Source organism: Conger conger, chromosome 12, assembly GCF_963514075.1.
Source record: "Conger conger chromosome 12, fConCon1.1, whole genome shotgun sequence".
Taxonomy (NCBI): domain Eukaryota; kingdom Metazoa; phylum Chordata; class Actinopteri; order Anguilliformes; family Congridae; genus Conger; species Conger conger.
Window position 1 is genome coordinate 11,340,823 of NC_083771.1, and position 16,325 is coordinate 11,357,147.

Sequence of the window (16,325 nt, forward strand, 5' to 3'; positions counted from 1 at the left end):
TACTCTGCTGACACTCTTATCTTGGATATGGGATGAATTCCTGCAATTATACCATGTGGTGCATATTTTAAATATCCATAGTTATATATCAAATATTATCCCTTGATCAGGCTAGGTGCATTGTGTAGGATATTGATGCAGGTTGAGTGGCAGTTTAACACCACTGCCTCACTTGGGAGTCTTTCTGCAACCTTCACACTCAACATGTATGTTGAAAACCACACATAATGCAACATATTTAAATTCACCGCAGTGTCTAGTTAAGGGCAAAACATATCATGTTGCTTTCAACACAGTTTGTGTTGAATGTCTCCCTTTGTAACACACAAATTGTATATTTGTAACACAAAAAGGAACTCAAGTAGTAACACAAAAAGAGTGTTGGATATTAACATCGTTTTCGAGTGTCGAACTATGTAGCCTGTTCCCCAATACCAACACCACTCCTGTATCACACACACATGCGGACAATCTCACAGTCATTAGCCCAGGAAGGATATTCATGAAACCAACTTGTATTCCCCCAACATAAAAAGCACTACGTGAAACCAATGTAACAAAGATACATTTAATATGGCAGATTATGCAACATATATAATAAAAATAAAAAAGACCAGCATTTTCACTGATTTATGGGCATAATAATACAGTTGTACAATATTTTTTGGGGTAAAGTATTTGGTTGTGTATTTCTAAAAAATACAAGCAAGTAATATATATTTAAATCTTATTTTACCCCCCTTGGTCCCTCAAGGTAACCGCAGTACCTTTCTTTACCACTAGATGGGGACACAATCTCCTAATAGGGTCTAGCATTACATGCCATTACTTTTTCGAGAGACTCTGACGGGAGAATGGGGTCACGTTGAGCCCTGGGGTTTGGGAGAGCCCTCTCTATTATTCCAAGATTGGTTATATCAGCTTTGAGCAAAAGAAGATGACTTCCTGAAGGGTCTTCAGCAACTGCCCGATAACCCCCCTACTACTGTGCCCCAGGTCTTCCGTGTGATAGCCCAATCTCCGTGGGAACGAGAAAGTGAACACATCCGTGCTGTCTTTGGTGTATTTCTGCATCCCTGAGGAAGCAACTGTTGACAGGAGGTGTGCGTGCATTGACTGACAGCCTATATCTGATCCTCTCTGCGTCTCGTCAACGCTTGGAGCTGACCTGTCACGGAGAGCCAGTTGCCCGAGGTCACTTCCTGTGCCTCCTGTTGAAGCCACAGGACGAACACAGTCTAAGTTCTTCTTCTACGGTTCTGTGGTTGAAAATTAGAAAGTTGAACATAGCAGAATGTACGAGCGGGAATGTGTGTCTTACTGTGTAGGCAAATTAACATGCATATCTATAAAATCATAAGTTTAAGAAAACATTTTTTCAATGTCCCACAATGGATACTGCCATGCTTGCTCATGGATCAGAATTCATACATTCTACAGCGTTTAATATCATTGCAGCCAGTATATTATGAAAGTAACTATATACAGGTATCCACAATAATTTAGCATAGCATGTTCCAAATATAATTTTGCCATATATTCATATATGAAATGTTCCTAAAGCTCTCTCCTATCAATCTTGAGTCTGCTGGGTGAAAGTGGAGAATGTTTCATCACCGGGAATAGTTTTGTACAATCTCTTTATTCTTAGGGAAATTCACCTGTGTGTTCAGATAGCTATCGATATGGTGACTGAGCACGATGGAAACAGCAATTCCTGGGAAGCCCCTAATTCACGATTTTTGGCTTTTCTCATTACGTACTTCCACGTTGCAGATTGCTGGCAGACAGCAGATAATCATCTGCCTCGTGGAATAGCATAAGATACTGTCTCAACTCCCAAAGCTTTTGGATGTCACGCATTGTTTAAATAATATGTCCAATTATGAAAGCTGGCCTTTATACATTTTTATGGGGATATTCCAAATGTTTTTTTAAAGATAATGTATGACGTATGAATGATAGATGTAGGAGGTAAAAAGTATTTAAATCTCTACAAAAAGTATACAGACACTTAACATTAACATAATATGCCTATAATTCACAATATTGCACAAATACTCAAGTGACATTTTCCTGTTTCATTCTCATTTGCTCATCTTGCTGGTATACTCATGTTCTCTCTCTCTCTCTCTCACACACACACACACACACACACACACACATACTACAATTCCAACATTATCTTCACCCAAAATAAAGATATATAGAATAGAGGCACATAAACAGTACAATTGGCTACATAATTGTAAATGGGATAAATGGTTTACTTGAAATACTACATTACTTTGCTAAGAAAATTAAGATGATTATGTGAATTGTTTGTGCAACTTCCCTCATGTATTGAAAATAATATCTATCTCTCGAATTTCTTTTATCTCTCAAATGTTCTTGTTTGGGCATGTCTCTGTGTGGCGAAGCCCGCCCACATCAGCACTGTCATAAAATGCAGACCAATTCAAAGCCAATTATTTACATAAAGTGAAAATAAATAATTACAAGCTTGGAATTGGCTTTGTATATGCTGGTATTTACAGACACTAAGATGATTGAATTGAGAAGTGGCTCTTGCAAGTTCTCATTTTGGGAAAGACGTGAGGTTTTGCAGTGTGAACTTAAATTTTTAAATATTTATTTATTTTTACAGAGGACACAAAAAGCGGAGATATAAAAACAGAAAAAGGTCTGTACATGGGGACTCAAACGGTTCAACCGCTTACCTCCAATTCAGACTGTCCTCTAAACCCCTGTACATTTCCGTGCTCAGTTTTCACTCGCATCAAACTGTGCTGTCTGATCACTTAAATATAGACCGTTTTCCTGCCATTTCTAATCTGTGTACTTTTAAAATCAGATTATGGATTTGTTCACCTTTTTATCCCCTCTTCAAAATGTGAAAAACTTTATTTTTGAAGGATTAGTATCTTTGGATTTTTCCATCTTTAGTCGCAATCTTTAATTGTAGCACATGATTTGCTTTCACACTGCAGTTAAAAATGCAGGTTAGGACTGGAATAGCTGAGATAAGAGCAATCTGACTGGTTGACAAGATCAACCCAGCATCAAGTGTGTATTTCACAATAAGAGATGTGCATAAATTAAGAGGTAGCCATTTCTTCCTAAATCCAACAAAACAGAAACCCCTGTGTTTACACGGCTATGGATCTTTCGAACATCAGCGTCAGTGTGATATGATTCGGCTCTGTAGTGAAAACCCAACATCAAAATTTAATGCTGCCGATGCCTCTTCCTCCTAATTTATGGAACTGATATCCTGTCTGTCTGTGTATGGGTCTGTCTGTCTATCTATGGGTTTTGCTCGAAGATGTTACGCGATAATATTTCAGGCCACATCTCTTGCAAAATATACAAAAGAGCGGAAAAGTGGCGTCTCCAATAAAGTTAAATAAAGTTCGCGTTCGTCTGCCCCCTTTTTTGGGACTCTTATTGTGCAGCCATCGGAGTGAAAAGAATGCAGTGAATTTCCTGTTAGTTCTATGGGGATATGCTTTGTTTTTCCTCTGGCTCTAAGAGATTTTCCATCTACTTCCCAACTCCGTACTTCACTTAGGGGGGCCAGGGAGGCAGGCGTCAGTTTGGGATGGAACTACACCCCTCTGCTTCCCCAGCCTTCCCCAACCCCCCCCCCCCCCCCCCAACCCAACCCACCCTGGTCTACGGTCTGGCACACTGAAAAGCTGGTTGTGTTTGCGATAGAAGTGATGAAACATTCCAGCATGTTTAGTGCTTGGTTCTGCTTGTGAGTGATGTGTTTGTGTTTGTGTTAAGGTGGTCTGGCATATTGAGTGTTTGCTTGCATTGGTGAGAAAATTGCAGACCTGTTGAGCATTTGCTTGCGTTGGTGAGCAAATGGCAGACCTGTTGAGCGTTTGGTTGTGTTGGTGAGAAAATGGCAGACCTGTTGAGCATTTGGTTGTGTTGGTGAGAAAATGGCAGATCTATTGAGCGTTTGGTTGCATTGGTAAGAAAATGGCAGACCTATTGGTCATTTGCTTGAGTTGGTAAAAGAATGGCAGACCTATTGAGCGTTTGGTTGTGTTGGTGAGGAAAGGCAGGTTTGGTTGGGTTCTGGTCTAGGCCATGCTGCTGGTGGGGGTGCTCTGGGTGCTGCCGATGCTGCCGTTGGCGCTGCTGTTCTCTGATGGTGATGGGTTGCCAGGGACGCCCTGGCGCTTTGTTGTGGTGCAGGGACACCCTGCTGGAGAAAGGGTAAAGAAAAGAGACCAACGTGAGCTTGGGGGCCAGTAAAGAAGGTTGCAGAGGCTGTGATGTGTGCGCTGCACTAGGCCTGTCACCGAAAAAAGGCTGAACGTGTACGGTGTTCGCTTCCACTGAAACCAACCCAGGAAAGAGACTCTTCTTACCTGTGAGATGAATTGTGGTCGATCCCAAATCCAGCCCAGATCCAATCCCTAGAACAATGGCAGACGGTGGTATTAATGGAAGCTGTCATAGCTGTTCGGTCTGTGGTGAAATGCCTCTGGCTACGAGCTATCAAGCTGGTCTTCTTGAAATGACCGGCTACCAGCTGCTTCAAAACATAGCTTGAGCCGGTCAAACCATCCATGTTGCGTATTGAGCTCGTCTGAACTGGTCAACCAGCTACCAGCTGTTTCAAAACTGTTCCTTTTCAGCAGGAGGCTGCTTGTACCTGCTGCTGAAAAGATTCTAAACATGACCTTCGCTGTGATAATCACATCAGCCATATGTGTCCCCTTAGCACATTAACGCTTCCCTGTTTCCTTTGCTCTTTGTGTGGAGTGTTACAGACAGATAGAGCAAAGTCAAATTATAGAAATAAAAGGGGATCAGAGGTGAACATATTTAATTACATGCAACTGCTGCAGTTGCCATAAATGAATAAATGTACATTCCACAAGTACAGTAATGAGGGTATTTATTGGCGAGCTGAAATGACTTCCATAGGCATGAAGACCAACATTTGAATTCATATCAGAGTGTTTTTCGTTCATAAAATATACCTAACGAAGCATGCATCTGTCCGTGGGTGCAAATGTGCGGTAAGGTTTTCCAATGTGGAATAGGAGGCTGTGTGTTAAAGACAGCAGGATCAGCGCTGGGACTCACCGGTTCGAATCTTGATGTACCACAGCGCGCCAATGAGGAGCACCCCGATCAGAAAGCCTCCGAACGCCACCCCCAGAATGGCCGACAGACCAAAACTGAAGCAGTTCCCTAAGGAGCACACAGGGAATACAAACGTCTCAAACAGCAGAAACAGCGTCTGATGTCACTGTGTGCCTCAGTAATGTCATTGTTTGCATCTTGTTAGAATACCGTCAGTACAGGGCCCTGGTGGAATAATTCTCAGTTTTATGATTGAGCTTTAAAGTAAATGGCTAGCGATGAAATCTTTTTAATAGCTTATTTACAGTAAATACAAGGGCACCATCTCCTCTGAGTAAAACCCAGCTCCTAGTACAACAAATATCTGTAAAAATAAAACAAAATCCTCTTGCTTTGCAGAAGCTTATCGCTGAGCGGTACATGGCTCTGTGGTTTCTCATTTTGTGCCTTGAAGTCATGGATGAGGTCACACAGCCTGGCTCCAGCTCCCCCACCCGCCACCCCCCTCCCCCCTGACTCCACCGGGGCCAGCACACACCATTGTCCAGCTCTAGCACATACAGTCAAAACTTTAGGGGAAAAAAAAGTTAAAAAAAATATAAATAAAAAACATTTCCAGACAACTGGCAGACACAAAACCCCTCCCCCATGACACAGCTCTGAACAAACAGTAGCTTTGACGAGTCACAGAGCTGCCGTCTGCCAGAGCTCACACAGCCCCGCCCTAGACCGGTCCCAGTCACTAGGGAGCCAGGAACATGAGCAGTCCTGAGACCCCACCTCCACTGGTGCTGATGTTTTATGAAAGCTATCAACACCCCCCCCCCCACCACCACCACACAGACCAAGACATCCTGTTGTCCTCCAAGAAGTCTGTGCTAATTACAAAACAGGCCTGACTTCCTGCAGGACCTTGCCAGGTTCTATCGAGCGCAGGTCCCGGTCCAGTTCGGGAGGAGGAACAGGATGCAGGAAATAAGGAAGGTAGCTTTCCCAGCTCCGTGGGCAGCGTTTGCTTTTGCGTAGAACCCACACACTCGGCCCTCGTGACCTCTGCAGGTGAAACCGTTTGGTCGCCGGCCAATCCGTAGGCTGTTTCATGACATTACATTACATTACATGAATGGCATTTGGCAGACGCTCTCATCCAGAGCGACATATAGTTGATTAGACTAAGCAGGAGACAATCCTTCCCTGGAGCAATGCAGGGTGAAGGGCCTTGCTCAAGGGCCCAATGGCTGTGCGGATGTTATTGTGGCTACACCGAGATTAGAACCACCGACCTTGCGTGTCCCAGTCATTTACCTTAATCACTACGCTACAGGCTGCCCTGTTTCCATAGAGCTGTGCATCAGAGCTCTATGTAGAAACGGGTAAATGTTCGAATTCTGCCACGATGGAAAACAAACTCCCAAGTACAGAATATAAATCCACCAGTATAATCACAAAAATCACCAAACGTGTGGCGGCTGATCGTATCAGTCCATGGGGGGAGGCTGATCGCATCAGTCCCAGCCGTGATCTCATCTCTGTCTGTAACTCTCTCTTCCTTCTCCCTGTCTGAATAACGTCAACAAATACATGAGGGGGGACTATCTGCTTTCCTTTTAAATTAATGCCTGCTGCTGTTTTATCTAAATGTATCCTTGGTAAAAAAATCAGATTTGCAGATTTGCAGGTGCACAGTGTTTTCATGGGACACTGGCACAGGAGGTATCCTGTCTCCATGGCTACAACAGCCATATTAATGGATTTTATTGCCAAAACGACCTAACAGCTGATCAGATAGACACGTGTGCCGAAAAGCTGAGAAAAACAAGGACAGGAAAGCGCTACTCCGGTGGGTGGGGTGGAAGAGTGTGATTCTGGCAGGGATAGATAATGGGGTGGACACCTGACATGGACTACATTTCCCAGCAGCACCCTGGAGAGAGTTTGTAAATAGATGGAGCGTTGCCACAGGAAACCGCATGTTCTTGGCAGACAAAAGCGACGCAATGTGGGTATGTTGGGCATCCGCGTCATAGATCCGCCCTTGGCAAATCTGACAGAAGACAGCTGAATATTTCTGACTAGGTTTCTGTGTGACCGAAGAGAGGCTTCACCCCAGTTGAAGGGAAAATTTGGCAGTCTGTCTTTAGAGAAAGAGGGTTTTCGAGGTCAGAGAGGAGCACCTTGGGTCTAAGAGGAAGCTTCCCCCTTCCGTGCCAGCTCCAGAGCTCCCTCTCCAGGGGACGCCATTGTCCTGCAGCTCGGAGGCCAAACAAAAGAAACCGCGAAAAGAACGTCAGCCACGTCCGACTCTCCCCATCAGGAGAAACGTCAGTTCCACTCGTTGTATTCCCTGACGCAAAAATTGAAATCATAATAATGAGGATGGTGGGGGGGAGGGGGGGGGGCGTTTGGAAGAACCTGCTGGCCCCAGCCGACAAAAAAAAACAAAAAAAAAAACAAAAAAAAAAACCTCTGCCAAGTTTTTAATGGTTTTGTTTTCATCGCAGTAATTCCAAAACAACACCCCCCACCCCCCACATTCCCAGTCTGGACGGCCTTGATTGTGGAAGGGTACAGGAATGTGAGGCTTGCGACTGACTCATCTGCTGGAAGATGACTCGGAATGGCGTCTTTGCGTGACGATGGCGTGGAGGCCGGTGTTTGGACAGCCGCGCGTCTTCGGACGCGCCGAATCCCCACGGGCTCCTTGCCCTTGATTGAGGCCACGGGGTCAGGCAGCAGGCCTTTCCGAAAGAGAAGACCCCACCTCGTGTACCTCTGACCCCCCCTCCTCTCCTCTAAACCCCCCACACTGCCCCTCAACCCCCATCCCCACCTCTTCCAAAAACTCTGACCTTGTTGCCACAGCAAAGGCCGTACGGAGTAGACGTGGGTAAGGCCGCGTACAGAACTCGTACTGTGGAATGTGTTTGTGCTTTTTGTTTGCTTTCATCTTTTCTTCTTCTGTTGTCGCAGTTATTATTGTTGGTTCTGTTTATGAATTCTTGCTCTGAGACCACGCCGTCAATGAGTCGCAAAATCTGTTAGCGACCGGAAAACCAGACGAGAACAAAGCAAGCCGAGCAGACTGAGCAGCAGGGGGTGGTCTCACCTGGAGCCAAAATGGTGGACTGGACCACTTCCATGCTGCGTCTGACCCTGCCTCCATCGCCACAGGTCTGGAGGACACAAAAGAAACGATCCATAAAATGCTGCTCATTTGTCAGTTTGTCAAGACGCACATACCATTTACCTTTGAATCAAATAAAAATAAACCTTAAATGTACCTTCAAATCAAGAACATGGCTGAGCATGACTTCTGAAAAGTTCTTTTTGAATAATGTGACATTATTATTTAATGTGAGACTTGAAACTTTACGGGTGTAATGTATTGAAGTTGTTGAACAATTTCGAAGCCAGTGAGGTGGATAAATAGGCTCTTTTGCAATCAGTCCACAACATCTAAACTAATCATATAACTTTTGAACATGTTTATTTTCATCACTTCATCGGAGCATAATTGTTTTTTCCACATCAGTCTGATGCACTTCCTGTCTGTCTATCTGTCTGTCCATCCCTTCCTTTTCTCTGCTCATAAATGTGGCAATACCAAAGTTTTCAGTGTCAGTTTCCATTGCACCACTGCTATAATAAATCTTAACTTACTACAGTACTATGGATGCAATCCTCTTTGTATTCACTTGCTATTTGCTTTTTACTACCTCCCAGCCTGGTACTTTACAGACTGCACCTCAACTTGTTGAGTTCTGTCAGTCAAACAGTTGGAAATGAATTTGTCATTTTGCACTGAAATAAGTTTACTTCCATATGGGTAGATGTCTCAGTATGATCTCATATGATGTCTCAGAGTAGGGGACATGCATTGGTGTCTATATGTGCCTGAGCCTACCCGCCATGAAATGCTCAGGTCACACGTTACAATAAGGGCACATGAATTGACATTAACTAATGTAGTTAACACTGATTAATGATGTAGAAATAGATAAAACAAAGCTTCACAGTAGTTAGTTAGTTAACAACTACGTACATTAGGTAATGTCAATTCGTGTAACCTTATTGTAAAGTGTTACCAATTGAAATTGTACTTCCCTCTAGGGTCTTTCAGCGCACTTAGCCCTGGTTATGGGTATGCACTTTGTTGTACGTCGCTCTGGATAAGAGCGTCTGCCAAATGCCAATAATGTAATGTAATGTACCAATGCTCTTGTGTTGTTGTTCTTACGGTCTGGGGACAGAACGAACCGCAGGAGTGCCTAACTGGACCGGGCCGGGCCACGTAGCGCCTCACCTGGTTGAAGCAGAGCTTGACGGCGCACTCCAGGTCCCAGCTGGTGGCACTGAGCTCCTGCAGGTTCTGGAAGCTGAAGCTGAGGCGGGTGCTGCTGATGGAGCAGACCTTTTTGGAGCAGTACTCCATCAGGAAGGGCATGTCCTGCACCCGTGGGCACGGCCCCTTGGAGTGCACCGAGCAGTTCTTCACCCGCGTGCTCAACTCCGTGCCCCCATACATCTTACTGGAGATCTGAGAGAGAGAGAGAGAGAGAGAGAGAGAGAGGGATGGAGGGAGAGGGATGGAGAGGGAGATGTTTTCAGGGGCCACTGCTGCTGTTCACCTCAGTGTGAAATGCTACAGCCCGAATTCGACACAAACGTTTGTCCTTAAATATGATTTCCAATTATTATTGTTTTTGTCTTCACAGATTGATTCATTTTGATGATTGTAGAACTCACCACACTGTGTTTGTTAAAAGAAACACAAACACTTGATAAAAAGATTAGCTCAGATCATGGATTATACAGTGTGCGACTTTAGCATGTATGGTATTGCAAAAAGGAGTAGTTAAACTCGTTAGCGGTAGCTAACTTCAGTGACGGCAGTGTGTGGCTGTAGCATGTGTGGTATCACATAAAGCATGAGTACAGATAAACTTGTTAGCATTAGCTCAGTTCATGGACTATACAGCGTGCGACTTTAGCATGTGTGGTAGTGGTATTACATAAAGGATAATTAAACTTGTTATCGAAGCTAACTTCAGTGACCATAGGGTGCGTGGCTATAGCATGTGTGGTAATGCATAAGGCATAAGCACAGTTAAACTCATTAGCGTAAGCTACCTCGCTAGCGAAAGTTACCTCTGCGTAGATCCTCTTGTTGCTCTGCACCTTGCTGGCAGGGTCCAGAGGGACGCTGAAATCGGCTGAGGTGTACAGCTGCATCCGCAGGTACGGGTCAGCCGACTGTGGGGTAGTGAAGGAGTCTTCCAGTGGGGCTGGGGATGTCCTAGCCTCCTTACCTGTTCAAAAAAGGGGGGCGGGGTCGTTCATAATCGGCAGATGTAGGACTCGAAGGAGATGGTATCTAGCCTGACTGTGCAGTGTGTGAGTGTATGGTGTGCCATGCGTAGTGTATGGTATGCCATGCGTAGTGTGTGAGCGTGCCATGCGCAGTGTGTGAGTGTGCCATGCGCAGTGTGTGAGTGTATGGTGTGCCATGCGTAGTGTGTAGTGTATGGTATGCCATGCGTAGTGTGTGAGCGTGCCATGCGTAGTGTGTGAGTGTATGGTGTGCCATGCATAGTGTGTGAGTGTATGGTGTGCCATGCGCAGTGTGTGAGTGTATGGTGTGCCATGCGTAGTGTGTAGTGTATGGTATGCCATGCGCAGTGTGTGAGCGTGCCATGCGTGGTGTGTGAGTGTATGGTGTGCCATGCGCAGTGTGTAGTGTATGGTGTGCCATGCGTAGTGTGTGAGCGTGCCATGCGTAGTGTGTGAGTGTATGGTGTGCCATGCGCAGTGTGTAGTGTATGGTGTGCCATGCGTAGTGTGTGAGTGTATGGTGTGCCATGCGCAGTGTGTAGTGTATGGTGTGCCATGCGCAGTGTGTGAGTGTATGGTGTGCCATGCGTAGTGTGTGAGTGTATGGTGTGTCATGCGTAGTGTGTAGTGTATGGTGTGTCATGCGTAGTGTGTAGTGTATGGTGTGCCATGCGCAGTGTGTGAGTGTATGGTGTGCCATGCGTAGTGTGTAGTGTATGGTATGCCATGCGTAGTGTGTGAGCGTGCCATGCGTGGTGTGTGAGTGTATGGTGTGTCATGCGTAGTGTGTAGTGTATGGTGTGCCATGCACAGTGTGTGAGTGTATGGTGTGTCATGCGTAGTGTGTAGTGTATGGTGTGCCATGCGCAGTGTGTAGTGTATGGTGTGCCATGCGTGGTGTGTGAGTGTATGGTGTGCCATGCGTGGTGTGTGAGTGTATGGTGTGCCATGCGCAGTGTGTGAGTGTATGGTGTGCCATGCGTAGTGTGTGAGTGTGCCATGCGCAGTGTGTGAGTGTATGGTGTGCCATGCGTAGTGTGAGAGTGTATGGTGTGCCATGCGCAGTGTGTGAGTGTATGGTGTGCCATGCGTAGTGTGTAGTGTATGGTATGCCATGCGTAGTGTGTGAGTGTATGGTGTGTCATGCCCAGTGTGTAGTGTATGGTGTGCCATGCGTAGTGTGTGAGTGTGCCATGCGCAGTGTGTGAGTGTATGGTGTGCCATGCGTAGTGTGTGAGTGTATGGTGTGTCATGCCCAGTGTGTAGTGTATGGTGTGCCATGCGTAGTGTGTGAGTGTGCCATGCGCAGTGTGTGAGTGTATGGTGTGCCATGCGTAGTGTGTGAGTGTGCCATGCGCAGTGTGTGAGTGTATGGTGTGCCATGCGTAGTGTGTGAGTGTGCCATGCGCAGTGTGTGAGTGTATGGTGTGTCATGCGTAGTGTGTAGTGTATGGTGTGCCATGCCCAGTGTGTAGTGTATGGTGTGCCATGCGTAGTGTGTGAGTGTATGGTGTGCCATGCGTAGTGTGTAGTGTATGGTGTGCCATGCCCAGTGTGTAGTGTATGGTGTGCCATGCCCAGTGTGTAGTGTATGGCAGAACAGCCTGAACAGAACTAAAACTAAGAGCCTAGACCATCTAGTATTATAAACAAATCAGACCCGTATTTAATATATTTTTATCACGGCTATCACGTCCCAAAGTCAATTCCAATTGCTTTTTTCACATAAAAGTGTACCCCTAGCCAGCAATATATAACTTGTACCTTCTTTCTCAAAATTTACTCATTTGTACCCAAAGAGAATATTACTGCACTTTCTGGGTACATTTGGGAAATTGGATCTTTGAAGAACAAAAATGTACCTCCACTGTCACTTTTTTTATCAGACGTTCTGTCACATATAAACCTACAGGACGGCAGATCTCCAGGAACAGGGTTGGTTAGCGCTGGTACCAACGCGGACTCACCTGTCTGGGCGTTCCCAAGCGTCAGCGTGATGGCTGACCCAGCAGACCTGATCTCAGTGTAGCTGGTGATGAGTCTGGAGGAAAACCGCTGCAGCGCCCCCTTCTGGAGGGCCGTGGCACTGTCCGAGAGGTTGTGGACACTCGGGGATATCCTCATCTTCTCGATGAGTATCGGGTTATTCGACTGGCAGGAGAGGGGGAGCCATTTTAGTAGTGTATATGCTGACAGCGGGACACTGACTGGAATATGATTTAAAAACGATGAAATCTCAAATTAGTTACATTACATAAGTTAATTAAGAATCTTTAATTTTAAGTTTCAAACTCCAGTTAATGATTTTTTACACTAATGACTATGGTTCATGCCCACAATATAATATAACAATATAATTTATTTATATTTAATTATAATATTTAACTTAATTGGGCTCTTTTGTTTATTGGTGTCTCCTACTCTCCTATGAGAGTTTTCTATGCTTTGATTACTACCGCTAAATTCAGTGATTCCGATTTTCATGCCATATGCCATTTCACTAGCCGAGGCGTAGGAGGCGGTAGAGGGAGGCTGGAGATGAGGTAACAACAGGACACAGTGACGACCATCTCTTACCAGAGGCCGGATGTGGAAAGCCCTGGGTATGGACCACGTTGTCCCATTTGGACCCCTCAGGAACAGGTCGATCCCCTTTTCGGACTCGATGTGAATGGTGACGTGCCTGGAGAAACGGACATGGGAAGCGGGTCAAAACAAGGGCGGCCAAGCAAAACCGGCGAGCGCCGTCCCAGTTCTATTCACTGTGAATGGATAGGTCAATAGGTTGGTACCAGTCCGAGATTTAATGCATTGTAGCCCCACCCATAATTGGACTTCAGCAAACCTCGAACCCACTGCTCTACAAAGTTGATTTGATTTGTACGGCCAATCAAATACGTTCCCTGGGGATTTTTTTTTGTAGATAAAGATGCTCTTTACCTAGTGTCAGTTCCATCAGGGATGTTAACGATGTACAACTCCTTTTCGGACGGCTGGGATTGGGTGGAGCAAGACTTCAGGTTCGGAGCAGCAGTCCCGAGTGGCTGCATCTCTAACACATACTCTTTTGGGGAAAAATAGTCTTCTAGCGTGCAGCTGGAAGAAGCGTCGCCTTTTGCTGCAAACACAAGAAAAGCTAAGTTTACTGCTGAGTAACATTCTTCTCTGTGTTTGCAAGACCGAGCGAAGGGAAAATGATCGACAAGATCAGACCTTTTCTTTTAGACTTATCCCTGGGGTTGACATTTTTTTATTCAACATATTTTTTCGAGGAGAGACCAGGGAGGAAAAACAAAACATACAAATACATTTTTTAGAAATAACAGATAATCACAAATAATTTTCTTTTCTAAAACAGGTGCATGAATGGGACCGAGGTGTACATTTCTCGACCTGAAATTGGAGATTTTGGAGTTCCATCTGTAGAAAGGCCTAGCCACTTATTTGAAGTTTTAGAACAGGGCCCTCAATCTTACCCATAAAGGGCTGATGTGGGTGCAGGCTTGTGTTTCATACAAGTTGTTACACCCCTTAGTGTACTAATCAAGAGTCCTTAGCAAAGACTCTAGTAGTTGACTAGTATAATCATGTGTGTAGCTGCTTGGTGGAAACAAATGCCTGCATCAACACCAGCCCTTTCTGGATAAGACTGAGGACCTCTGTTTCAGGATATGAAACAAAGATCAGCATAATTTTCAGTTGAACAGTAAAATTGATATTACTTATTATTGACACAAATCATACAACATTGATGTGTACAGAAATTAACCCAATTAATCAAAGCCATTTTTTTTATTGACTTAAGAAATGTCCATGACTGATGGATCATAGAGTCACAACCAAATTTGTGTGTCATGAAGACTTTGATGGAGCCAGTTGTAAACTTTGATGTCCCAGGCTATTTTCACAACCCTTACCACCTGAAACATTTGAAGTACTGAACTCCAAGCAGATGTACAATGAGGAGCACAGTTAAGCCCTGTGGCATGACCCTGTGAAGGTTCAATCCCACAGCCGTTTCAGCCAGATACTCAGGTTATGACTACATTACCCATAATTCACCTTGCTTTCCAGAGAAGGTGATCACCACTGGGTCTTCGATGGTGGTGAAGGACGTCACGCCGCCGAATATCTCGGTGGCCCACTTGAGGAGATCCCTGCTCTCGGACGGCATGTCCTCCGGAGTCACAGTCTTCAACTTTGGTGCGATGTTGAGCTGTCTGTTCATCTGATGGGAGATGGAGGGAAAGAGCAGCTATAGTAATGGCCGATTTATGCTTAGGCAAAAAAGTGTTGTACGATAAAGGTGTCTACATACAGAACTTCTGAAGAAATTTGGCATTTATAGTTCAACAACAGCGCATTGTTACTATAGCAACCAGTTTCTCCACAAACCATCTATGTAAACCAAACGTCTTCATTCATAAAAACAACTAGTATCCTCACCGTGGCAACATTTTGTCTTCATTTCAGTCAACCAATCACGGCTGCACTACAATTCTGATGGGCATCTGCAACCTTACTAAAATCTGCAGGTACAGGGCATCTGTGGCCCAGGCTCGAAAGTTTTTTTGTCCATCGAAGACTTTGTTGCTAAAGCATAAATCAGCCTTAACTCCACCTTGTGTCAGCAACTGCCCCCGCTGAGTTTGTGCGTTAGGTTGAACAAAAACAAGGAAGTTACTGTGGGACAAATATGAGATTCCCACTATTCCAGTAACTGAAGAGTTAAATAAGACACATGAAGACGTATACACTCAGTGAGCACTTTATTAGGTATACTTACACCAGCTTGTTAATGCAAATATTTAATCAGACAATTATGTGGCAGCAACTAAATATATAAAAGCATGCAGACATGGTCAAGAGGTTCAGCTATTTCAGACCATATGTCAGAATGGCATTGGCCGTAGAATGTTTGTTGGTGCCAGGCAGGCTGGTTTGAGTATCTCAGAAACTGCTGGTCTTCTGTGATTTTCATGCACAACAGTCTCTATAGTTTGCAGAGAATGGTGTGAAAAACAAAAAGCATCCAGTGAGCAGCAGTTCTGCAGGCAAAAACGTGTTGCTAATGAGAGAGGTCAGAAGGGAAGGACCAGACTGGTCAAAGCTAACATTGGTATGCGGAAGAGCATCTCTGAACACGCAATGCGTTAAACCTCTTAGTAGATAGGCTACAGCAGCAGAAGACCAATAGGTCTAAAAAATAAGTCGAAAATACGTAATACGTAAAGTGCTCACTGAGTGTATTTTCAAATGTATAAGAAGGAAAAGCATGCAGTTGCCTGATATGTCATTTCTAAATGCTAGAATCAGTGAGTATGGTCTGTGTGGATACCTTGAGATTATTTCTGATTAGCAGCCTAAGAAACAGTCGTAATGCCTGATTGGTTAAAACGTAAAATGGCAGGCTAATTATGCAGTAAATATGGTCCCCAAATGAACAATGGCAATGCAGTGGATAATATAATAACTGCAGCTTTTGTGATTTAAAAAGAAATAAATCTCCAATGAATACAATTGTATTTGTTTTCTTTATATATTTATGGATAATGTCACTACTAAAAATAAAAGTCTTTAATGGAAAAACATTGGCTAAAATTGGAATGTAAAACAATAATTCTCAAGGCACGGGTGCTGTCGAGACCTGGTGTTCTCTGATTTTGGGAGTCCCTGCCCAAACAACTTCTCGTGTTCAAACTCACTCCAGGTAGGAATCACCACGTGCTTGCTAAGAAAGCCAGACAGGCCTGTTCTGTGCTTTTTTTGTTGCTGTAGACTTGAACAATTCGCCGGCCTGCTCACTCATACGGTAGCTGTTTGTCTTAAGGCTGGCCTGCGTGTCGGATAGGCCCGAACCCTTTATTCCTGGAGTAGGAGCGTCT

General features: G+C 44.6%; 1 protein-coding gene across 1 annotated transcript in view; it reads right to left on the bottom strand.

The window, feature by feature from the left end:
- Positions 1 to 3,674: 3,674 nt before the first annotated feature.
- eng (endoglin) overlaps positions 3,675 to 16,325 on the bottom strand; it is a 44,226-nt gene continuing 31,575 nt past the window's right edge. The window contains exons 5-14 of the mRNA XM_061263811.1: positions 14,503 to 14,668; positions 13,381 to 13,558; positions 13,018 to 13,123; positions 12,408 to 12,591; positions 10,258 to 10,418; positions 9,413 to 9,646; positions 8,216 to 8,282; positions 5,110 to 5,217; positions 4,386 to 4,433; positions 3,675 to 4,219 (exon numbers count right to left, since the gene is read on the bottom strand). Of these exons, the coding sequence (XP_061119795.1) occupies positions 4,095 to 4,219; positions 4,386 to 4,433; positions 5,110 to 5,217; positions 8,216 to 8,282; positions 9,413 to 9,646; positions 10,258 to 10,418; positions 12,408 to 12,591; positions 13,018 to 13,123; positions 13,381 to 13,558; positions 14,503 to 14,668 (1,377 nt within the window). The 3' untranslated portion in view covers positions 3,675 to 4,094. The remainder of the gene's footprint in view (positions 4,220 to 4,385; positions 4,434 to 5,109; positions 5,218 to 8,215; positions 8,283 to 9,412; positions 9,647 to 10,257; positions 10,419 to 12,407; positions 12,592 to 13,017; positions 13,124 to 13,380; positions 13,559 to 14,502; positions 14,669 to 16,325) is intronic.